At 44.4% G+C, this 24,807-nt stretch overlaps 2 protein-coding genes across 5 annotated transcripts in view; one reads left to right on the top strand and one right to left on the bottom strand.

The window, feature by feature from the left end:
* LOC137432279 (apoptosis-stimulating of p53 protein 1) overlaps nt 1-17,745 on the bottom strand; it is a 148,399-nt gene extending 130,654 nt beyond the window's left edge. For 3 of the 4 annotated variants that reach the window (XM_068124080.2, XM_068124088.2, XM_078781484.1), the window contains exons 1-5: nt 17,372-17,745; nt 17,224-17,278; nt 12,963-13,110; nt 12,709-12,828; nt 6,140-6,204 (exon numbers count right to left, since the gene is read on the bottom strand). In XM_068124080.2, the coding sequence (XP_067980181.2) occupies nt 6,140-6,204; nt 12,709-12,828; nt 12,963-13,110; nt 17,224-17,232 (342 nt within the window). In that variant the 5' untranslated portion in view covers nt 17,233-17,278; nt 17,372-17,745. The remainder of the gene's footprint in view (nt 1-6,139; nt 6,205-12,708; nt 12,829-12,962; nt 13,111-17,223; nt 17,279-17,371) is intronic. The other variant, XM_068124098.2, reaches the window with a different exon arrangement.
* Nucleotides 17,746-18,223: 478 nt separating this feature from the next.
* Nucleotides 18,224-24,807, top strand: part of NUF2 (NUF2 component of NDC80 kinetochore complex) — a 114,588-nt gene continuing 108,004 nt past the window's right edge. Inside the window, exons 1-3 of the mRNA XM_078781525.1 lie at nt 18,224-18,311; nt 19,240-19,357; nt 20,653-20,781. Of these exons, the coding sequence (XP_078637651.1) occupies nt 19,265-19,357; nt 20,653-20,781 (222 nt within the window). The 5' untranslated portion in view covers nt 18,224-18,311; nt 19,240-19,264. The remainder of the gene's footprint in view (nt 18,312-19,239; nt 19,358-20,652; nt 20,782-24,807) is intronic.

Below are 24,807 nucleotides of genomic sequence, written 5' to 3'. Positions count from 1 at the left end.
CACCCCATAAACTATTGCGCATTTGCCCCCACTTGTGAGGGATGGTGGATTTGCCATCCCACCACATCGGGGGTCTCTCTATCAATTTTGCTCGTCCAAATTCCAACCAATTCAAAAATTTTCCATTTACTGCCATACACCCCATAGTCGGACATTCTCGCACACCTCTTTTTTCGCACACCAGACCTGTCGCACACTTCACCAACGGCCTTTCACGAACACCCGGATCCAAACCAATCCCCAAGCCGACTGAAGCTTTCCTCACATCATATACATTGCCACTCACCTCCGTACCTCGTCTCCGCACCTCCTTTGCCACCTGCAAACTCTTTATTCGGTTAGTGAGCATCACATCATGAGTTGAGCACCGACCTTGCACATATTCCATCACCTCCTCCTAGATTTCTCTTTTAGTTTCTGTCCGTCCCTTCTTAATTTCACTCACCTCTTCTTCCACTTCCTCTAATTTTTGTTTAACCTCTTTTATTTCTCGGTGCGTCTCCTCGAGTTCGTCCTCTAAGGCTACCGTGACCGTCTCTATGTGCATCCTCACCTGCCGGTCCTTTGTCTCCATTATCTCTGTCACCTCGTCCACCCTCATTGTCAGTTCCTCACGTACCATCTGACATTGCCTCTGTGTCACTATCAAGTCATTTTTAATTTCTTTTTGTGTCGCCTTTAACCCTCCGAGTACTGCAGTGTTCCTTTGAACCTGCTCCACTAACTTCGTTTGTCCCTCTGTCAGCTGTTCCACCTCCTCCGTCAGATCTTCTATTCCCCCTTGTAACTTTGCCGTATTATTTCTCACCTCTTTCTCCATACGCTTCTCACCTCGCTTTACCTCCTCGCGTAGCCCCGAGACCTCCTCACCCACACCTCGTCGTATCTCCTCCTTCATCTCCCCCATCTCTTTTGTAGATGCCACCCTCATCTGTCCCAATTCATCCCTCTGAGCATCCAGTTTACTTTCTAACCCGATTTGCACCTCCTCTATCTGGTTTCCCATTCGTTTGATTTCCCTGGCAGATTGTTCCCCTATTTCCCGCAATTTGTCCTCCATCCTATTTTCTAACCCCATTAACCCATTTTTCACCTCTTTTATCCCGTTGTCTAACCCCTCAAAATTTTTGTCTAACTTCCCAAATTTCTTGTCTAACTCCTCACCGGTACCCCTCGCTTCGTCCCTCATTACCCCCATTTGGCCCTCCAATCGCTCACCCAATCTGGCTTCCAATTGCTCACTATTCTTGTCCATAAGGGCCTTCATTTGGATCATAAAGAGATTCCAATCCACCACTGGCGCTGCTACGGTCGCGGGTGCGGCAAAATTTGGTGCCGCGACACCCACATGCGCGAGGACGCCATCTTGTGCGTCTGATACTCCCTCAACCGCCTCCTCATTGCTCCCCTCCATTTGATCCTGGGTTACTCCTAACCCCTCCTCTAGCTCACCCACCGGCATTCGATCGCCTTGACCAGCCATGGCGCAATTTCAAAATTCGGGTTTTATAAAACAAAACAAATTTCGGCCGCTCCAAATTTTGACCAAATCTTTTCTAGATGTTTTTAAAAAAAAATTTGGTTCGGGCCCCGAATCTCACTCCCAGACACCAATTGTTACAGATCGCGGTTTAGATGTTATGATGACCGAGCAGTGGTGTATTCAACCGCGACCGTTACAGGATCCCTGACTCACCCGATTCACCCAGGACTTTGGCCGGATCGCACCACAGCTAGTCAATAGGGAAAAGACAAAGGCGACACGGATGTGAAGAAGAAAAAGAAGACAAAAAGGTTGGAAATGCTACTGAATTTATTTACTATTTACACACATAAGCAAAAAGGAGCAATCAAGTTTATTTACAACACATAAGACGCAGGTGACACAGGGAAAATACTAGCTTACCTACAGACTTAATTAAATACCCAGGGACAGAACAAACAAAACAAACTCACGTATACAAGAAGGGTGGAAAGGCAGGAGGTGGATGGCTGGAGGGAGAGGGAGGTCCAAGGGGGTCCCGCAGCACAACCCACGTTCAGGCCAGGCCCCACGCTGCTGTTTTGGCTGCTGTGTACGTCGCGTGCTTTGCCAGGCGGCCTTGTCCGACTCGTCTGGTCCAAACCCTCAACTCTTTCTTGGTTCTCTCACTCCTCACCACTGACTCCTCACCGCAACCAACTGACCACCGACTCCACTGACTGACTCTTCACGACTCTCTCTTGACCACCAACTCCCTCTGGCAACCGACTCAGACCAACTCAGAGTGCATCTCTCCTGGGAACACCCCCGCCGTGGGTTATATAGGCCCCGCCCCTCAACCTTTGCGAACCTCCCCCAAACGTTCTCTCCCCGCCCTCTCAAGCCAAACCCCTTGTTCATGGTTGGTCGAGTGGGGCCGGCTCACTCCTCCCCTCTCTGACGAGGTGGGGACCCGCCTTCCTTCCCCCAACCCTGCCTCGTGGTCAATGGCGGATGAAGGGAAAACCGCCCAACATGCAGTTGGCAATGCGAATTGCAATTGACGGAAAGGGGGGAATGGAAGTGTTGGGAGTGGGAATAAAGGGAATCTATCTCTTTCACTGGTGCAATGGAGTATTTCAATTAATGGAAGAAACAGCCTTACACTAATACACATAATAAGGATATAACTGTCAAAAAAGATATATCGTGTCCTGCATGTATGTTTTATGGACTAACTACGGGAACGCCCTTTGACCTTTATACAACCACAAACGGAGGGAGGAGGGGTGATATTTTACAACAACCTTTTACAACAACATTTTACCACAACAATAAAATAAAAAAACATTCTCATATCCACAACAATATATATATATATATATATATATATATATATGGGGCTTTGATATACACACACAGTGCATTCAGAAAGTATTCAGACCCCTTCACTTTTTTCACATTTTGTTATGTTGCAGCCTTATGCTGAAATCGTTTAAATTCATTTTTTCCCTCATCAATCTACACTCAATACCCCATAATGGCAAAGAGAAAACAGGATTTTAGAAAGCTTTGCAAATTTATTAAAAAGGAAAAACTGAAATATCACATTGACATAAGTATTCATACCTTTTGCTATGACACTTGAAATTTAGCTCAGGTGCCTCCCATTTCTCTTAATCATCTTTGAGATGTTTCTACACCTTGATTGGAGTCCACCTGTGGTAAATTCAATTGATTGGACATGATTTGGAAAGGCACACACCTGTCTATATACGGTCTCACAGGTGACAATGCATATCAGAGCAAAAACCAAGCCATGAGGTCGAAGGAACTGCCTGCAGAGCTCAGAGACAGGATTGTGTCGTGGCACAGATCTGGGGAAGCCTACTAAAAAAATTCTGCTGCATTGAAGGTTCCCAAGAGCACAGTGGCCTCCATAATTCTTAAATGGAAGAAGTTTGGAACAGCCAGGACTCTTCCTAGAGCTGGCCGCCTGGCCAAACTGAGCAATCGGGGGAGAAGGGCCTTTGTAAGAGAGGTGACCAAGAACCGGATGGTCACTCTGGCTGAGTTTCAGAGATCCTGTGTGGAGATGGGAGAACCTTCCAGAAGGACAACCATCACTGCAACACTCCACCGATCTGGGCTTTATGGCAGAGTGGCCAGACGGAAGCCTCTCCTCAGTGAAAGACACATGAAAGCCCGCTTGGAGTTTGCAAAAAAGCACCTACAGGACTCTCAGACTGTGAGAAACAAGATTCTGTGGTCTGATGAAACCAATATTGAACTGTTTGGCTTCCGTCTGGCCACTTTGCCATAAAGCCCAGATCGGTGGAGTGTTGCAATGTCGGACCAAGTTTCGTCCAAAGCCATCCATAACTTTTTGAGACATCGTGCTATGTATCGTTTGCGGGCCCCATGATGAAGAATAACTTTTAAAATTATACCAGCCGGATCTTCACCAAAATCTAATCATTTCGTCCTTGTCACATACACTACCTCTCCGCCAAATTTCATCCGAATCCGTCCACAACTTTTTGAGATATATTGTTCACAGATAGACAAACAAACAGAAAAACTCAGAGCGACACTTGGCAAAACAGAACAAAGCAGAATAGCACTCATAGAGCATCCTTTTGACCTCACAAATAATTGGTGGTTGAATTCAGTTAGCTGACATGAATAACCAATTCAAATTTCAAGTGAATCGGATGAAAATTGAGGCTTTTAGAAATTTGAAAAACGTGGTTGACCTTTGGCTTATGTTGACCTTTTGGCCGATGCTGATCTCAAAAATAGTTGGTGTTTGAATTCAGTTCACTGATATGTAAATCCCATTTAAATTTCAAGTGAATCGGATGAAAATTGAGGATTTCAGAAATTTGAAATTGTTGTTGACCTTTGGCCTATGTTTCTCTTTTGGCCTATGGTGATCTCAAAAAGAGGTGGTGGTTGAATTCAGTTTGCTGATACGTAAATCCCATTCAAATTTCAAGTGAATCGGATGAAAATTGAGGATTTTAGAAATTTGAAATTGTTGTTGACCTTTGACCTATGTTGACCTTTTGGCCTATGCTGATCTCAAAAATAGTTGGTGGTTGAATTCCATTGGCCGTTATGTAAATCCTTTTCAAATTTCAAGTCAATCGGATGAAAATTGAGGATTTTAGAAATTAGAAAAAAAAGTGGTTGACCTTTGGTGTATGGTGACCTTTTGGCCTATGCTGATATCAAAAATAGTTGGTGGTTGAATTCAGTTAGCCGATATGTAAATCCTTTTCAAATTTCAAGTCAATCGGATGAAAATTGAGGATGTTAGAAATTCAGAAAAGTGGTTGACCATTGGCTTATGTTGATCTTTTGGCCTATGGTGATCTCAAAAATAGTTGGTGGTTGAATTCAGTATGCTGATATGACAATCCTATTCAAATTTCAAGTCAATCAGATGAAAATTGAGGATTTTAGAAATTCGAAAAAAGTGGTTGACCGTTGGCCTATGTTGACCTTTTAACTTTTGACCCCAAAAATCTATAGGATTTTGTCGGACCACGAACTCCACCGTTTGGTGAAGTTTTGTGAAGATCGGTTTAAAATCGTGACCTGTAGGCAAGTATAAGTGAGCGGACAGTCAAACACACAAACCGGAGTGAGCAACATATTTGCCAAAAAAATTTTTTTTGCCAAGTAAAAAAAACAAACGGGTGAAAACAGGGGAAAAAAACCCAAAACAAACAGGGGTGAAAACAGGGGGGAAAAAAACAAACAAACAGGGGTGAAAACATAACCTCGATTCATCGTCGGTGGTGGAGACAATGACAATAAAGACAGTAGTAAGGTAGGGTCTTTCACTCGATGATAAATGCATGGAAAGGTCTCCCTGCAAGTATAGCGACAGTAGTGTTAGTGGATAGTTTTTAATTGAAGTTGGGTAGGTATCTTGAAGTAGTGGAGAAGGGGGTGGTACTTAGATGTTGATTGCAAGGCGTTGAAGTTCCTTGAAAGTCATTGTAAACACCCATCCTCCATTTCTCCCAAACCCAATCACACAGCAAAATAAAAAAAGCAAATATCAGAATCAACAACACCCTGGAATGCGGCACCTTAATCGCTTTCCCCTTGCCAAAGTCTGCCAAGGTTGTTCAGTCTGTGTTGGATTCACATGCACAAGAAAGATCTTCAAACCCAGACTGGGCCAGCAAATGAGCACAACTGAACAAATAATAAATAAAAACCTATAAAATGTACACATTCCGAAAACAAATTCCCAAGACCATGATTGATGTTAATTTTTAATGGAGAGGAATGTTTGGCCATTAAACGCAGTTTAAAAAAAAAAAAAAAAAAAAAAATCACACCACCACTTCCCCCATAAAACACGAAACTGCAATCACATGGATAACTCAAAACCCATTTTTATCAAATCATGGTGGTTCGACAAAGCACAACGTTAACAGCGATGGCCGATAACAACGCTGCGATTAACTATTGGTACAAGGAAAATTCCTGTAAAAAGAAGAAAAAAAAGCAAACTCCAGAGCTGAGAACCTCTGAGCATAACGATTTCAATCCACAAAATGACAAGGCAAGCAAAGCGATCATCGACTATTAATTTACCAAACTCGATATGATGAAGTAATTTTGTGGATTAAATAAAGACAGACCAATTTATCTTACCTTAACTTCTTGCTTTGCTCCAGAGGGTGGATGCCCACCAACAACATGCCCACCAACTGTCCCACCTGCAAAGATTAAACAGAGCCGTGGGACATGGTTACACCCACATGATTGACAAAGTGACAAGGCAGCAAAATTAGCTTGCTCGAAAATGGGATAAACCTCATCTGTTGGTTTTGACTGCTAAGTGAAGGTATTTCCACAATACGTCCTGTTTTGACCGTCTGACTGTGCAAGAGGCCATGCAAACGACTTCCTTCCACACTCATTCACTTGCCCTGGCATTCTCCTTGGGAGTCTGCCCTTTTCAGCAAAACAACTCAAGCAGAAAGGGTGAGAAAACTGAAAAGAGCACTCCTAAATACTTGGGCATCCCACGGCCAAGCAGCCAAAAGGTAGCCTTTTGTACAAAGAGAAGCTTGGAGAAAGAAAGAAAAATAAATGAAACGTTTGGGAGCAAAAGTTACTATTACAGACAAAAGGTACATGAGGAAATCAAAAGTGGGGGTGGGGGGGGGGGGGGGAGGTGGAAAAACCAGAATTGTATTTTGACAGAGAGAGGAATGCATATATAAGATCAAAATAAAGTTTGACTTTATAATCCAAACACCAAAATCTGAGATTACATTTAAAGCAGTCATTCACATCACACTCAGACAGAAAATACAACAACAACAACAACGGCATTTTAAGGCCATTTTCCCTGCTAGAGCGGGGGTTAGCCTTGCGGTCCCCGTGACAATCTTCTCCATTTTGCCCTATTTTCTGCATCTCCCCTTGTTAACCCCCTTGCTCGCATTTCTTCTTCCACAATCTTTAGCCAAGTCTTTCTCAGTCTTTCCCGTCCTCTACTTCCTTCTACATTCATTTCCATCACTCTTCTCAACCAATCACTTTCATCCTTCCTCAACACATGACCAAATCATCTCAACTTGTTTCTCTTCACAGCATCCATCACAGGCTCTATTCCCATAATCTTTCGCAATTCATCATTTGTCTTCTTCTCTCTCAACGATACTCCGCACATCCACCGAACCATTCACATTTCCACCCTTTCCAGCCTTCGTTGCTGCTCTACGTTCATTACCCATGTCTCGCTCCCATAAATCATAACATTTCTCACACATGCAGCATACACCTTTCCCTTCAGCTTCAACGACTTTCCCCTCCTTGTCAGCATGCAACTCAGTTCCCGAAACTTCTTCCATGCACATCTCACTCGAGCAACCGTTGCCGAGTCTGATCCACCTTCTCCATTCAGCATGTCTCCTAGGTAACAAAATGTTTTCACACCTTCCAGCTTCACGCCATCTCCAAGATCCAACTCAACATTTCCTCCATCTGCAGCTCCCTCTGTGCACACCTTACACTTGAATGTAGCTGCCACACTGGTTAATGACCCTCTCAAACCACTACATTTTTGATGAATCCACTCAGCGCACATTGTACATTGAATGGAGTTCACTCCGACACCCTTCCTGCACACAGCACACGGCCACTTCCCAGTTCTTTCCACTTCACCACATACTTTACCACTTGCCATCACCTTCGTCTTTCCGATATTCACCTTCAGACCTTTTGTCTCCATACATTCCTTCCACTTGTTCATCTTCTCCTTCAGTCCATCCATACTTTCTGCAATCAACACCAGATCATCTGCACACAACTCCCACAGTAAACCCTCGTTTACGTTCCGAGCCAACACCTCAATCACAGCTACAAATAGTAGTGGACTTAGTACCAACCCCTGATGCACTCCCCCCTTCACCTCAAACTCACCACTGTTCCCGTCCTTCGTCCTTACAGCTGTGCGCGCTCTTTCGTACATTGTCATCACCACTCTGATCAAGCATTCCTCCACTCCTAACTTCCTCAATGCCCATGTCACTACTTCGTTTGGAACCCCATCGAATGCTTTCTCCAGATCAACAAACCCAAGAAACAACTTCTTCCTCTTCTTCATGTACTTCTCCTGCAACTGGCTTACAATAAAAGGCGAGTCTGTAGTTCCTCTTCCTGGCATAAATCCAAAATGCATTTCGTCGATCATCACTTTCTTCCTTATCCTTCTCTCCAACACCCTTTCCAATACCTTCATTCCATGCTCCAATAACTTTATCGCTCGATACGAGCCACAGTCCAGAGGGTCACCTTTCCCCTTGTACAAAGGGATGATGGTACTCGGTTCAAAATCCATTGGAATGCGGCCTTCTTTCACCACCAGATTACAGATCTCTGTCATTCTCTTCACACCCCAACTTCCTGCTGCCTTCAACATATCTCCCACAACTCCCGTCAGCCCTCCCGCTTTTCTACTATTCATTGCTTTTATCGCTTCCTCCACTTCCTTCTCAGTTATCTTCTCTGCCGGTCCTAAAACTGGGTTACTCTCCATGTTGCCATCCCATTCATTATTATCTGCATTCAACAGCATTTCCATATATCTCTTCCATCTTCCTTTAATTCCATCTGGGTTCACAAGGATTTGTCCCACTTCATCCTTCAAGCAACTCACCCCAAGAAACTCACCCCGATTACATCACACCTCTCTTTCGCGATCTGCTTTGCAATCCTGAATACCGCTCTCTAACCCTCTTCCGAATCCAAGCGTTCTCCGAACATTTTCCTACATGCCTCCTGCGCCTTTGCTTCCTCTTTCTTTGCAGCCTTCTTGGCTGCCTCATAACTTTCATGCTCTGCCTTTTATGCCCCCGTACCCTTCACCTTCTGCCACTCCTTGAACTTCTTCCTCTTCTCGTCAATCCTCTTTCCAACTTCATCATCCCACCACCATGTTTCCGAGTGCCTCGGTGGTCCTTTTGTCCATCCACATACCTCAAAAACAGCTCCCAATAGACTATCTTTCATTGACATCCAACCACTTTCAAGCTCAACCACATCATCCTCTACCATACTCAGCCTCTCTTTTAATGCCACCCTCACTGTCACCTCTTTCAACCTCCACACCTTCCTTCTCGGTTGGTACTTCACCCGCCGAGCTCTCCTCACACCTTTCACCCTTATGTCGCAGACAACCAAGTGGTGCTGTGAAACAGCCGCCTCCCCCGGGATCGCCTTTCTGTCCCGGAGGAGCCCCCTATCTCACCTCCGCACCATCAGGTAGTCAACGGTTGTCGTCGACTCACCTGACGTGTATGTGTTACGTGGTCCTCCCTGTGACCGCCTGGTCTCGGTGACCCCCGGACCTTGAGAGGAACCCCGCCAGAAAGATATATGATTTATATGCTTTCGTAACGCAATCAATACTAATTAAACCCTCCGGTGGCCCAACGAAGGAAACAATCCACATCAATAAGGAAATCACACCAAGGATCTGGATCAATCAACAATATATTCACCCCTGGGTAGAATCATCCACAACACAATACTTCAACGCTCAGTATGAATATTCCAACAATATTGCTAAGATGGCCATCTTATATATTTCCCCCCCTTGCCCCACTCACGGCCCCCTCAATAGTCACTGTCCCTCACAATGTCTCTGGGCCCCTCCAGACCAAGGTGAAGGTCGACTTCTCCGCACACGGGCGGTTGAACGGACCCCTGGCTGACGTGCTCCAAACGTGCACGTCCCGTACCGGGAACGGTTGCTGCAGCTGACACCTCCTAGGGACGCCACCGGAGTCGGAGCCCGTGATCGCGGCCTCTGGGCTGTGAACGGCTCGCAAAGCGCGCGAGGCCCAAGGTGCGACCCGTACACGCCCTCGTAGGCGTCGAGGCGAACAGTGCCGGACGCTTGGTTCCTTCCAGGAACCCACGGCAACCTGACACGTAACAGGCAATCACCCTGCCCAGATAACTCCTCTCGCCAGACGGGCTTTTCAAACTCAGCGTTCCAAAGCAGGTAAAGATCGACTCGGCTCGCGTCGGAGCTGGTCGAGGATCAAGATGGCCGCTTCTCTCCCGACCTTGTCTTTTTCTTCTTCCGGTTCACCATCCCGTTTCCGGTCTCCTGTTATCAGGAGCGCTTCTAACCATTTAACCACAACCTTTAATAGAATAAACATTAATAAGCAATGACCTGAATAGTAATTCACATAAATCCGGAATCCGTAACAAGGTTATTATCCTTTTTCTGGAACTGAGTATTACAAATCAACAAATCAACTCCATCAGCAAACTCCAAAATCCTTTCACCTTCTCCATTTCTCACACCATATCTGTAACCCCCATGAACTCCCTCAAAACCGTCCATACTCCTTCCCACATGTCCATTTAGGTCTCCTCCTACCACAACAACTTCCTCATCTTTCACGTTTTCCATCAGCTTCTCTATTGCACACCAGAACTTGCCATTCTCTTCATCGCTCCGATCAACCTGCGGAGCATATCCCGAGAGGATGTTCACTCAGAGCTTTCCAATCGTCATTCTCACCATCTTCAACCTATCACTCACTCCAGTCACACTCACCACACTGTCTACAAACTCCTCAGAAAACAGGACACCAACACCATTCACGCCCTCCAGGCACCCTTGCCACACAAACTTGTATTTCTGTCCCTGCCTACCCTTCACCATTCTCACACCACTTCCCATCCATCTCGTCTCCTGCACACAACATATGTCCAGTCTTCTTCTGACCAATACTTCCACCACTTCTCCTGATCTCCGTCATTGTCCCTACATTCCATGTCCCAAACCTCAGAAACCGATCTCCACGTCGGGCATCAGACGTTTCGTCGTCATAAATAGAATGATTTCCACCCTTGCTTCGATCGGGTTCCCCACCTTGAGTTTTGACGAGAGGGAGTGAGGTCCCCCACGGGGTACTTCGGGCTGTACCCTGCCCATGTGTAGTTGCAATTGTCATGGTTCTCTTTTTGAGGCAATGTTTTTCTGGCCGGATGGCCCTTCCTGACGCCAACCCTTTTCGTCGCCGCTTACGACACGCAGGGATATGGTGTACCTATTCTAAATCGGGGAAAACACACCGGTACTCAGACAGAAAATAATCAGCGAAAAACTAATAGGACGGATTTTTAAAGAGCTTTTCCAAGAGAGAGTGGGAGAGAGAGAGAGTATCTGCCAGGTCAGCAAGCATCAGTTTAAGTCGACGGAAGCGGGGAGGGGAGAGGGGGAAATTGGCACTCGCAATGCTTGCCAAGTTGGTGAAAGAGGTCGTACTGAAATTTAGAATTTGTTCCAATTGCCGGCAATAACCCGCATACTCTTCAAGAAAGACTCCATAGAATCTTTAACATGAACCGAAAACCATGATGCCAGAGTGATCCAACTGCTTAATGTCCATCCAATGGACGGTATACACATTGGTACATCACCCTACATGTGAAATATCAGGGGTGGTCGTTTATAGCTGGGTAGAGATGCAAACCCAGGTTCGACAGCTCAGACGAAAGTGCACATACGTCTGAAGCTATCTTGTAGGCACACCGACGAGTAAATAGGTGTCAAATAAATTATATATCCACACAAGAAGCACAAATAATACATTATACTGGGGGAAAAGCCCATCAACATGATGGGCACACAAAACTTAACATAACACAGAGGATTACAATAGACACAAAGTTTAGACTTATGTCCAATGAATTATTGCAATGGCTAAATACAAACTTTCACTGGGGAGGGGAGCAATTTGTGAACAAAATACACAGTTCAACCAACCAACACACACACGTACACACACACGCACACACACACACACAACCTGTGGTGTGCATGAAGGCCTTTAAAAGCTGGTTTGATAAGATCTCCCATTTCTACATTTCGTTTGTTTGTCAGAACATACTGGATTTTATTGTTGTTTTTGCATTATATTTTAAATAGACATACCCTGGTTGATTCACTTGGTCTCCTGGTTCTTTGTGCATGACCCATGGTGATTGCGCCGTCCAGACAATGGATAAATGGCTCAGCGTAATGTGGCATTAATGGCCCGGAACCCTTTTTGGGGCTTCCGATTCATGGTTTACTGGCGCAAAAGATTCGGTCATCAAAGAACGGGTCGCGTAGCCTTAAAATAGCATTGGGAGTGGGACTCAAACCTCGTTTAAGCCCGAGTTGAAAGGCTACAACAGTATACGCAAGTTGGATCACCCCATAAAGAACGGGTTATTTAGACTTTTGTAAACAATCAGGAAGTTTCATGTCTAAAAGTGCAGCAAAAATTAGCTCGGGAGTGCACCACGTCAATGTTCGGTCAAATGGCCTCATTTCCTTGTTTGAGTTTCTCCACAGTCTCATATTGTTGATTTTCACATGTGCACACACATAGACAATCGTCGTGTGTGTGTGTGTGTGTGTGTGTGTGTGTGTGTGTGTGTGTGTGTGTGTGTGTGTGTGTGTGTGTGTGTGTGTGGTGAGGGGGGTGGGAAGGGAGGAAGGGAGAGGCGATTCAGAGGGAGAGAGGGGGTTGTGCTCATGACCTGAACCTGGGTACTCCCAGAATGCATGCAAACTTTGGTAGAGATTGGTCCAAGGGTGTGGAAATGTATAGAAATCAAGGAAAAGGGCGCACACACACCAACAAGATGACAAACCCTCTAAGGTTGAAAGATAACTATACCCAAATGAACACATTACCCACCTGGATCTCCTGAGCCACGTGACGCAACATCATGTCGTAGAAAAAACTTAACTTCATCCCGACGAGCCCCCCATTGCTGCAGCAAGTCAAAAATGCCATCTTGGGCAGACAAAGCCCGCTCTAACATAAATAGAGTTGGAGAAGAAAAAGTAATAGTTCAGAAATGTCATCACGAATTTGAGCATTGCTCTCAAATTCACCTCTGAATGCCCTCATTTCTTTAATGTACATACATCATGTGAAAAGGTGCTCACCATCACCCCTCCAGAGTTGCACGAGACGGCATTGCAATTCCCCTGGTTCCTTGCAGAAGTCCATGACATCTTTGCAGCAAGTCTCAGGTGTGATTGGAACCTCAATACCTTGCCGGTCATTGTCGCTCAAATACACGGTAAGGATCATCTATCCATCAAATGAGACAAGAAGGGGAAGGTGGCATGCAATAAACCTTTCACTATAATGTCGATGATAAACAACTATAACAACTCGGTGCACTAAGATAGACAGATAGAAAAAAAAAGAAAAAAAAAAAGAAAAAAAAAAAGGTTCTTCTGCAACATCGGTTTGCATCACAAGTGATGCTTCGTTATTACATGACAATCCCAAATGGTTTTCCTTACCACCCTACCCTACACACCCCCAGAGATCTCATGCAACAACCAAACTTTAGTTGACTCACCAATTCAAACAGATATGTGAAGAACCAATTGCCTGCAACCCTCTTATGGTTAAACTGCCAAAATCAAGACTCTCTGCTCACCTTCACTCCTTCATTCCTCTTTTCTCCCACCTCTGCAACAAACTCCCTCACTCTCTTCAATCCCACTCCACCCTCCAGGTCTTTAAAACAGCTGTTCACCACCATCCCCCATCCAAAACCTTGATCTTTTCTATCCCCGCTAATTTCACCCCAATTCCACTTTTTTGAAATACCAACTTCTGTCCTGGAAGTCCTTGGTGTCCTTGTGTTTTATACTTCTCCCACCCCCCCCCACCCCTTCCCACGCCTCCTCCCCCCAAGCCCTCTCCCTCCCACACATCTCCCTGCTCTTAAATGTTGTGTGCTCTCAAGTGTTTGTGTGCTTCCCCTTCTCTTGTCTTCCGCTCCCTCTTTTTATATATTTTGTTTGTCTGGTTGATTTGTTTGTGAAGTAAATGTCAGCTCTTTCACGAGCCTCGATTCAGTATACAAAAAAAAAAAAAAAAAAAAAAATTGGTGAGAATTTAAATCTACTTTGTCTGCGTGCACCCTGAACACAGACGCCATTTTTGGTTGCTGCAGAAATCGACCTGTGTCGGTAGACAGGTAGAACAATGGATGAAATCACCAAGATGTTGATCGATGTATGCTAACCCCCATGCGAAAGAAGGAACAGTTGACATTTTGGGCATTAACCCTTTCGCTGAGGAAAAAGAAAAATAGATTGATAAATAGACAAAGATAAGTAGATAGATAAGTGAGTAAATACATCATGCATAGCCACTCCAGCAAATTCAAATAAATATTGTCACATCAGCAGACTCGGCCGTGTAATTGTTAGAGTATCCGCTCCGAGTCTGGTAGGTCAGCGGGTCAAATCCCGGGCGAGTCATACCAAAGACTTTAAAAAAAATGCTACGTGGCATTTCCTTGCTTGACGCTCAGCATTTAGGATTGAGCACAGACAATCCCCATTGGTTGGAATCCATGGGGAGGTGGGAAATGCCAGGCTGAGTGTGGCGAGAAAAGTGGTGCCATTGTTGTGATGTCGCTGGTACCCAGAATACCTGGGAAATGATGGCACTTCCCTCAAACTCAGTGGCTGTATTATGCCTTTGTCTCGTCAGTATGTCCATGTGTGTTTGTGTGAGTGGCGCAGCTCAAGAACGAGCCTCAGACCATGTATGAAAATAAAAACACGGTACACAAGGCCGAGCTCTTCGAGCTTAGCACCCGGGCTGCGATGTCTCGTTTCTTATTCCCATCAATGCCCCCAAGCCATTTCCCTCTTTTTAATTTATGTCCCACCCTTTCAAACTCATTTTCCAGCTTGGCAAGCATTGTTAAACATGTTTCAAATTCAAGAAAAGCATATCAGTGTTGCTGCAAGCACCTGCTACAGCTATCTCACTCTGAAAAGCATATACGGTAATCGAGTGTACAACTGGAGCTCAAGCCATCTACTTTGTGATCAGGACAACAAATGGCACAACTTTACAACTCACTTTCAATGATATGTTGTGCTCTTATGAATAGGAATGGGATATTAAAAATATTAAGTGTCATCTTCTTCCTGTAAACTTAAATATGTCGGGACAGCCTTTCCATCGTCCCTCTCTTCCTCCTCAACCACCCCTTTCTCACCACTCATTCCCATTTTCCCCTCTATTGGGCAATACTAGACAATATACCCTGGGTTCATTTGGAAGCTACTTGGTGTTTATCTCACCAAAATTGACGTGGTAATCAATTTAAAGACAAAGCAAACTCAGCATATTTTTCTGTACTTCTCATTCACAACCATATTCACAGATTTGACTGGTCGTCAGCAATCACCAAACATGGGAAATGAATACCTTTAATCAAGATTCTGTCACATGAAAAACAAACAAACAAGGGACACTTGAGGACCTTTCACTCACTCACTGCAGGCAGGTTGGTGGTCTTTCTGTCTTCTACCGACTCCTCTCTGGCCTTGCTCCCCCAGCTCTGTGCTTTGTTCCCCAAATATTCCTACAGGTCGCACAAGATCTACCTGCAACCCTCTTATGGTGAAACTGACAAAATCAAGACTCTCTGCTCACCTTCACTCTTTCATTCCTCTTTTCTCCCGCCTCTGGAACAAACTCCCCCACTCCCTTCAATCCCACTCCTCCCTCCAGGTCTTGAAAACAGCTGTTCACCACCATCTCTTATCTTCCCCCATCCAAAACCTTGATCTTTTCTACCCCCGCTAATTCACCCCAGATACACTTTTTTGAAATTCCAACTTCTTTCCTGGAAGTCCTTGCAGTGTCCATATGTTTTATACCTCTCCCACCTCCCCCCCAAGCCCTCCCCCTCCCACGGTTCTCTCGATGTCCCTGCTGTCAAATGTTGTGTTTGTGTCCTTCCCCCTCTCTCCCAATCTTGTCTACCGCTCCCCTTATTTTGTGTTTTGTGTGTCGGTTTGACTTTTTGTGTGATTAAGGTTAGCTCTTTCACGAGCCTCGATCGTGTATACAAAAAAACAAAATCAAACAAAAAAACAACTCAAGTAAGGGTCAAGGGAGCCGCTCAGGGAGCATGGGTGGGGAGAGGGGGGTGGGTTTTAGCAGGCCAGCATCCCTTGTGGGGGTCAGAGGATGGAGCCCACACTAGAAGTTATGAGGTTTTACCTTTGGTATTTAATATATACCAGAGATGTTTTTTGGAGCATGTTAAAGTCGCACTGTACATGCACAGATGAGCTGCATCATGGTAAGTGGCATCACGACCAAAATAAGCCAAACTACTGAGAATATGGGACAAAAGGTGCCCTGGGAAGGTATGAAACATGACATGAGACACTTCAGCACGAAATGGGATGATCCCGTAAAATGCGGGACTATTGGTCAGACCCTTTAAAAAACACACACACACACACACACACACACACACACACACACACACACACACACACACACACACACACACACACACACACACACACACACACACACACACACACACACACACACACACACACATACACACACAAAGGTAAATTTTGAGGTGGATTAAGCCAGGGGGACCATCGGAATGATTCAAATTCCCAAAAGCATAATCACTGGGCAATGAATGACTTGACAATGCGCAATAAAGCTGAAAAAAAAGAAAAAGTCAGGTTATTCCAGTTAAAATCTAAAAAATATTTCAAATAAAAGCTGAAAATTTATCTTCGATTTGACCTTAAATTGGTAAGGTTTTCCGTTTCTTGAAGTCACGTGTTAAATAAACAGCCAAGACTAAGGTACAGCAAAAGCAAATTTCATAATCGTCTTTATTTAATTACACAGTCGATGAACAAACCTCGTGACGTCACGTGTTTGTCTGAAACTTGTTGAAGAAGGTGAAAGATCTCAACTCATGGTATTATTACTATCAGTATCAGTCCCATCCCGGCTTGCTCTCCGTCCGTCTGTCTGCCCATCCCACCTGTGGTTTTCCAGACTTTTCCCCCTCATCCTTTAACGTATTCAACTGAAACTTGGTACATGGCTTTATTTATGATAAGATACAGAACAAGTTTGAGTTTCGGGGAGTTTATTAATTTTCCACAGAGTTATGACCTTTTTGGACTTAGAAAACATCACACCCATAGGGGACATGTATTGAAAAGCAATTCTCGGTCCTGTTATGTTGATACTAACAATAGTAGTTTTTTTTAACAAGAGCAAGTCTAGCTTTTAGCAGAAGATCAACAACTAATATCGTTGGTTTGGTCCATGAAATGCGAGTGACCCTTAATGAAGAATTAAATAAGTAACTTAATATAGGTATCAATGTTTACATACCGGCATCATGTTGGATGTCAGGTCAGATGAACATGAACTCCACTCCCGTGGAAACCTTGTAGGGCAACAGGGTGAACATCGAAAATGACGTCAGACGTACAAAGGTATCAAAAGGTATAAAAATACAAAATTGTTGTACCGTACGTACCGTTAAACAGGTAGGGTGCTCCGATTCCGTAAACAGAGGCGATTAGGAGGCAGCGATGGAAATAGAAGGACGAGACACAGAAAGAGAATGGAGAGGGAGACGATCCAGGAGGAAACAAGAAGGGAAAAGGACACGAAGCTGGAACCCGCGGCTATTAACCGTGAACGACGACAGCCCGCCCCGCTGACTCAGACGAGCGCGGAAGTCCCACGCGCGCCACCGAGCAAGTGCCATTACTTCATGACGTTTGTAACAGCGATATCGACGTCATTCGACCTGACGCTTCACAGTATAATAAAGGGCGAAATTTCGCCTTCTGTCGCCTGACGTACGTCATCACGTTGCATCTGAGATTACATCCCTAATGAGAGTGCATGATGCGTTACGCAACGCATTTACGAAGCGGGTAGGGAAACCTGATTTTCATGCGGTGTATGAGTTTTTGTTCGTTAGATGCCTGTAGTGTCAACGTCAAATGTAATGCGTCACGCAATCTGCGCACTTTGTTTAGCACTGCGAATACTAACTCAAAGTACCTGCTTTCAATTTTTTTAACGATTTTTTTTGAGGAATATATAACAGTGTATTCCTTTCATGAAGAAAGAAAAGAGGTAAAAAGGTATGTGTTTTTCGGAATTACCGAATAAGGGAATGACGCTGTGCGTATGATGTCATGACGTTAAGCCAATCGGTGTTGGCTGTTTACGGGTTTTATCTATTTGGGCGCGTTTGTGTTTCTTTCGAATCGGATTTTCAAACGACCAAGTCGGCCATAGAAGGTTGTGGTTCGGGCGAACCGTGAGATTGTTTTATTTTTTAACCTGGTTTATCACTTTTTGTAATGAAATTCATCGTATATTGCCGTTAATGTGCCTTGGTGTTGTGTCAGCGATTCATTCCATTTTTGGTTTCCCCTATTTCCATCCATCATCATCGTGCAGTAAGTAGGCCTATTTAGTATTTGGTGCACCAATACAATAGCAATACTATACCTCCTCATCTCATCTCATCTCACCTCGTCGAATTCCGTAATGGAGGGAATGCATATTCAGCTCCCTGAGCATCTCGTGGTAACTAAGGTGATTTACCTCAGGGATGAGGTTGTTAGATCTCCTTTAGTTTATACTCTTTCAACCTTTTCAGCGTCGTCTTTCTACCGCAAGTACCACAACTAGTTCCCATATTCAAGTGAGGTTGAACGAATGTCTTGAACAGTAGAGGGAGAGTCCTTTTATTTAGGCGAGTAAATGGTCTTGAGTCTTGAAATTGAATACTCCGAGTAGTTAATACTAATAGGCCTTGTTAATGTTATGTATGGTCCAGGAGCAAGGCCTATAAAAAAGATCTCGCTCAACCCACACCACATACAGGGTTTGGTGGCATATTCTGTTAGGATAACCCTTCTGGAACATTCCTCGGGTGGGTGTCACTCCAGATTGTGGTATAACCTTTTTCTGCAGACCAATGTTTGTGGTGGGGGTCGGCTCTCAAAAAGTGTCTGAAATGGGGGCAATGATGTCATAGTGGTGTTATTTAACACAATATTTTTTGCAATATTTTTGGAAATCCAACATCACTGAAGTGCACAACCCAATGCTACATCATGCTGGTATTGGTCATAAATTAATCAGGTTATTCTGGGGCACTTTTCATCTTGTTGGGGTTGGGGTAGGATTTTGCTCCAGCCTTTAGTCCTATTGTTGCTCTTTAACTACTGTAGATAACAATGAGCATTACATATCTGATTGTAACGCCGAATAATTTAGTTGGACAAAGCACGCAAAGAGTCCACGCCAGGTCCGTCAGACTGCCTGATGATTCTAGGTGCTCCACACACTGTAACCAGTCTTTACATGCCTTGCCAACAGAATTTGTAACGCTGGGTCTTTTGCCATGGGAGCTGAACTCGTGCATAGCTTGTATCATCATTGCACTGTTGAGAGATCTGTTACTGCTATGAGAATGATCAACCAACGGTGTGTTCTGGTAGGGGAAAAATTGTCATCGTTGATACAGCACCACCGTAGTGGCATGTGTTTCCCATTTAAAGTCTCATTTATATCGTTATTGTCAACCAACGGAAGCACTATATGGTAAACACTTGACTGAGTCAATAATTTTCCCCTGCCATCTCTTTTTAGCTTCTGCTGCTGGTTCTTATGAAATCAATATTATGTTTCAGAAATATTTCATGTCAGTTATTGGACTAAATATGCCCGCACCCCACGTACATATCTGGTGCATTACACACAAAAAAAGACTTTCTCCTACCTGGCGGACATCTGATCGTATAAAGCACTTTTACAAGCTTTTGTGCCAAGGTCCACAAATTGTCTCATTAAAAACTACCATGGGAGTAGTTCACATAATCGTGGTGATGGTGCGTTAGCATCCCTCCCCCCCCCTCCTCCTCATCCCCCCCCCCCCCTCCTCCTCATCCCCCCCCCCCCTCCTCCTCATCCCCCATCCAGATGAAATAGATTAAGAAACAAATCGGAATCGCACCTCAATTCCCTATATTAAATCACGGCGTTCTTTTCTGACAGCGAAAATGCAGAAAACCTCCCTATGGGTCGGTACAAAAAATGGATGTCTGTGCTATACGGAAGGAGTTTCACCTATGTGACTGTAAAGTGTTTATGTTCTTGGTTTGCTATACGGAATCAGAAGTTGGTTTTTCCGTACAAATTTTCGTGGATAATTTTTTTTTTGAAAGTGGCAATTTTTAGTGGCCACTTAGGACAGTTTTTGGTGGCCATTGACACCCGGGCCACTGCTTATTTCGAACCCTGCATGTAATAAATATATCATCAGCATATATCATCATTTATGATATATCATCATAAATATATCAGCCTGGTGTTGGCTTGGCGGTTAGGGTGTTGGCTTGGGATCCTAGGATCCTGGGTTCGAATCCCGGTCCTATCGCTGAATTAACACCAGGGGGGTTGACTCAGCCTGTCATCCTTCCGAGGTCGGCAAATTGAGTACCAGCTCACTGGTCATTCCCTGTGTGTCGCAAAAGGCGACTAACAGGGTTGGCGTCAGGAAGGGCACCTGGCCATAAAACATTGCTTCAAAAAGGGGACCACGGTGCCCGAAAAAGGCCAACCCCCGCTCTGTGGGGAAAAATGGCCTCTAAAGGTGGTTCTTCATGTAATAAATATATCGATAAAACAATTGTATTAATGTCGATAAATGTATCGATCAAGTCTTTATACAAATGAGGCTGCTTGTGCTGATTGTGTGTGTTTTTTAATTATTTTTTTTTATTCTGGCAGGTGGCTGCAATGGATGGCCAATTTACATTCCCCATTGCTAAGCTGGAGGAAGTGGTAAAATTTTATCGAGCAGAGATACCCTCATCTGAAAATTTGCCTTTCAGTGAAACAGAAATAACACACCCAAAGGTACTGTGTTTCTTCCCATTCCCCCAACTTGTTTCTTTGCAAAATACTGGTTATAGTTCAGAAGAATTGAATTATAAAAACTAACCATGCCTTTCTGTTGCTTCGCTGACCTGTTTAATCAAAAGCCTGCATGTTGCATTTCACAATCGTATTGTACCTCTATCTGTGAGTCATAATAGAGATGTAAAATAAAGTGAAACATTCTAAACAAACTTTTATAACAGTTGTTGTTGTGGCTGTGGCCGTTATTACCTCTGCCACCAAAGGGGGACTGCGGTTTGTTTTCACGTCTGTTTTATGTTTGTGAACAGGATATCTCAAAGTTGTGGATGGATTCAGACAAGATTTGGTAGAGAGGTTGGGCGTGTGACAAGGACCCATTGATTAGGTTTTGTTGAAGATACAGATCTGGATACTGGAATTATTTTAAGTGATTATTCAACATTTAGAGATGGGGCCAAAAAAACGATATATATACATGTATATACAGACTTGGCATTTAATATGGAATTTTTTTTTTTTCTTGACTTGGGTTTACTTTCTTAACTCAGTATATCAATCTGGTGAGTTTCTTTTACACTTTGGTGATTTATTTGTTAAAAGAACCATGTCACTGATTGTCTGTCGCAGCAAGAAGTCAACAACAGGATTATATCACAGGTGGCGTGGCAAAATGTACGGACAGGTGCATTTGATTATTGGCTTCACAGTCGGGTATACTACTGTGTTCAAAAAGTATCCGACCTTTATTTTTCGTGCGTAAAAAAAAGAAGCTAGGGAGGCGTTGATTGGTGCACGTATGTAGGCGATCCTAATGCGCACGCCTGAATTTTTTCCCACCTGCAGAAGCTGTCATTCGACGGCAGACCGCCGATGAGTGAGGACATGTAAGTGAGCGCCGTCGGATTTTCGTTTTTGACAAAATGACGGAAACACTTGAACAACGCTACTGCATCAAATTTTGTGTAAAGCTTGGCGATTCCCAAGTGGAAACGATCCGCAAGATTCAACACCGTTCATTCCATTATGAAGGAGGATTTGGGCTTCAGGAGAATCTCAGCGAAGTTCGTACCAAAGCTGCTAACGATTGAGCAGAAGCAACTCCGTTTGGAGATCGCACAGGACATGCTGGAGACTGTGAACAGCGATCCCAGCTTCCTCAACACAGTGATCACTGGCGATGAGTCCTGGGTTTATGGGTACGACCCAGAAACCAAGTTGCAGTTTTGATGCAAGTTTGATGAAACACAAAATTTGATGCAGTAGCGTTGTTCAAGTTTTTCCGTCATTTTGTCAAAAACGAAAATCCGACGGCGCTCACTTACATGTCCTCACTCATCGGCGGTCTGCCGTCGAATGACAGCTTCTGCAGGTGGGAAAAAATTCACGCATGCGCATTAGAATCACCTACATACGTGCACCAATCGACGCCTCCCTAGCTTCTTTTTTTTTACGCACGAAAAATAAAGGTCGGATACTTTTTAAACACACTACATACAAGGGTTGTTGCGTTCTGTATTAGTGGAAAACAAGTGCTGCACGTCTCAAAAATATATTGCTGCTTCCTCTGGAGATGGTCCGTCAACTCGACAATGCTGTTTGTCATGGAGTGGTGGCTTTACGAAATTACGGCATGAAACAGCGTGCTCTTCCTCGGCAGTATGGCATCACTCAATGTCAGGTGTCAAAGATCCTGAAACGAAATGCTCAGAGGGGTGTCCCTACTCCAATACCGAGGCCAGGACGTCCCCGCAGAACCACAAGGACTGATGATCGCCAGCTGCACCGGTTAGTCCGCAATGGCCGTACCAAGTCAGCTAATCGGCTTAGGGCTGAGTGGCAGCAACTGACAAATGTGCCTGTATCCAGAAGGCTAGTCAACCAACGACTGGTTCAAGCAGGCTATCGTGCCAGGCGTCCCCTGAGAAAGCCACACCTGACCAGACAACACAGCCAGCGCCGATTGCAGTGGGCCAGAGAGCACCGTCAATGGCAACCAGGACACTGGAATCACGTGATCTTCAGTGACGAGTCTAGATTTCTGGTCTATCGTCAAGATGGCCGCGTCCGAGTGCGCAGACAAGTGCATGAAGCCGACAACAAAGATTGTATTGTGCCAAGAGTCCAAGCTGGAGGCGGTGGGGTGACCGTTTGGGCTGCTTTTCATTCAGGGGGCAAAACTGACCTGGTTGTTCTGAATGGAAACCTGAACCAGTTCAAGTACAGGGCCATTCTGGAAGAAACATTGCTTCCATTTGCTCGTGCAGCCTTTCGAGGAAACTTTGTCTTCCAAGATGACAATGTGCATGGCCTCATCGTGCTCGCATGATCCAACACTTTCTTGCTGACCGTGGTGTAGAGCATATGGAGTGGCCTGCCATGTCCCCGGATATGAATCCGATAGAGAACTTGTGGGCAGAATTAACGCGTCAAGTCGATCACTTGGACCAGCAGCCGACCTCTGTGCGTGAATTGCAGCAGGCTATTGTCACTGCATGGCAAGCGATTCCTGTCCAAACCTTGGCAAATCTCGTGAACAGCATGCCTCAACGTGTACGTGCTCTCCTGAATGCTCGTGGGGGTTACACGAAGTACTGAACTGTAATTTTACTGTCCGTAATCCCAATCGTAATTTAACTTTTGTTTTTGTTAAAAAAAAAATTTGGCTAATGTGCAAAATAAAGAGATACTTCTGGAAAACGTACAGAAGTTTAACACAGTACTGTCCATGAATTGAGTTCGATATCAGTTTACATCACTTTCAAGGATCAATTTATTTGTTTTGAAATGTCAAATGTGGTTTTTGTTTCTTTTAAAGGTCACATTAACAAAATGTTGAATAATTTCAACATAATTCCAATGAACGTTTGGTTCTAAGACATCTTGGAAAGTAATTTCACCCCCACAAAAAAAAAAATTCCATATTAAATGCCAAGTCTGTGTATATATATAAATATATTTATATATTTATATATTTATTTATATATATATATATATATATATATATATATATATATATATATATATATATATATATATATATATATATATATATATATATATACAGTGGTACCTCGGCTTACGAGTGCCCCAACGTACGAGTTTTTCGGGATACGAGCCGTCGCTCGGGCGGTTTGTTGCTTTGGGATACGAGCCGAGATCCGATGTACGAGCTCAAAAAATTTATTTTTTTGAATTTTCCGGTTGTGGCTTCCGGTTCCGGTCACGTGGTTATCTTGCCGTGAAAGCATCTCTGCTTGGATATAAAACACGCAATCGTCGAAATACATGAGCGAGGAATCTCCTTGCTCCAGCCGGTGACGTCATCGGCGGGGATCCCCGCCTCCAGAGTGGCTGGTCACGTGACCGCCAAAGCGTGTCGCGCGTGCGGGTATAATGAGCTACACCTGTGGATCACGTGACCACGGAAGCACGCCTCGCTTGAGAGGCATGGCTTTCGGTTTGCGTTTTGCTTTATAAGGCGCGATAAATGGGCTTTTGAGTGTTAGCGGTTCATGGCGTTGACGGTTCATGACGGTTCATGACGGTTCATGACGGTTCATGGCGTTGACGGTCAAAAACCCATTACATCAATTTTACCAGGCACTGTACAGTAAGTACAGTGGACACCAAATGCACGGTGGAAGGCTAGAAGTAGAAGATCGTCCAAGACAAGTGAGAATAAGCCATACTTTGGAGATGACGTCATTCGCTGGTCCGATAACCAAAGATGTGGTATAAAAAACCAGGTGAGCTAACAATGCAGCAATGAAGGAATTCGGCCAAGGCACCGGCACACAACGACCTACCTACATCGAAAGACTCAATGCCAATGGTGACAGAAGCCAAGACGGCCGGCTTAAACACCGCCGAAAGACCACGGTGTACCAACTTACGATGCAGAACATCTTGCACTTAATATGATGACAACAGGTGCCATCCTCTGACGTACCATTACAGGTACAGGTACAGTACACGTGAGCACAGAGCAAAAGTTCACTGAAACCGAGATTAAGAAAAAAGAAA

The sequence above is a fragment of the Myxine glutinosa genome, chromosome 1 (assembly GCF_964187855.1).
Source record: "Myxine glutinosa chromosome 1, kmMyxGlut1.1, whole genome shotgun sequence".
NCBI classification, from domain to species: domain Eukaryota; kingdom Metazoa; phylum Chordata; class Myxini; order Myxiniformes; family Myxinidae; genus Myxine; species Myxine glutinosa.
Note: the sequence above shows the minus strand (reverse complement) of the source record. Positions and strands in the feature narration are given on the sequence as shown.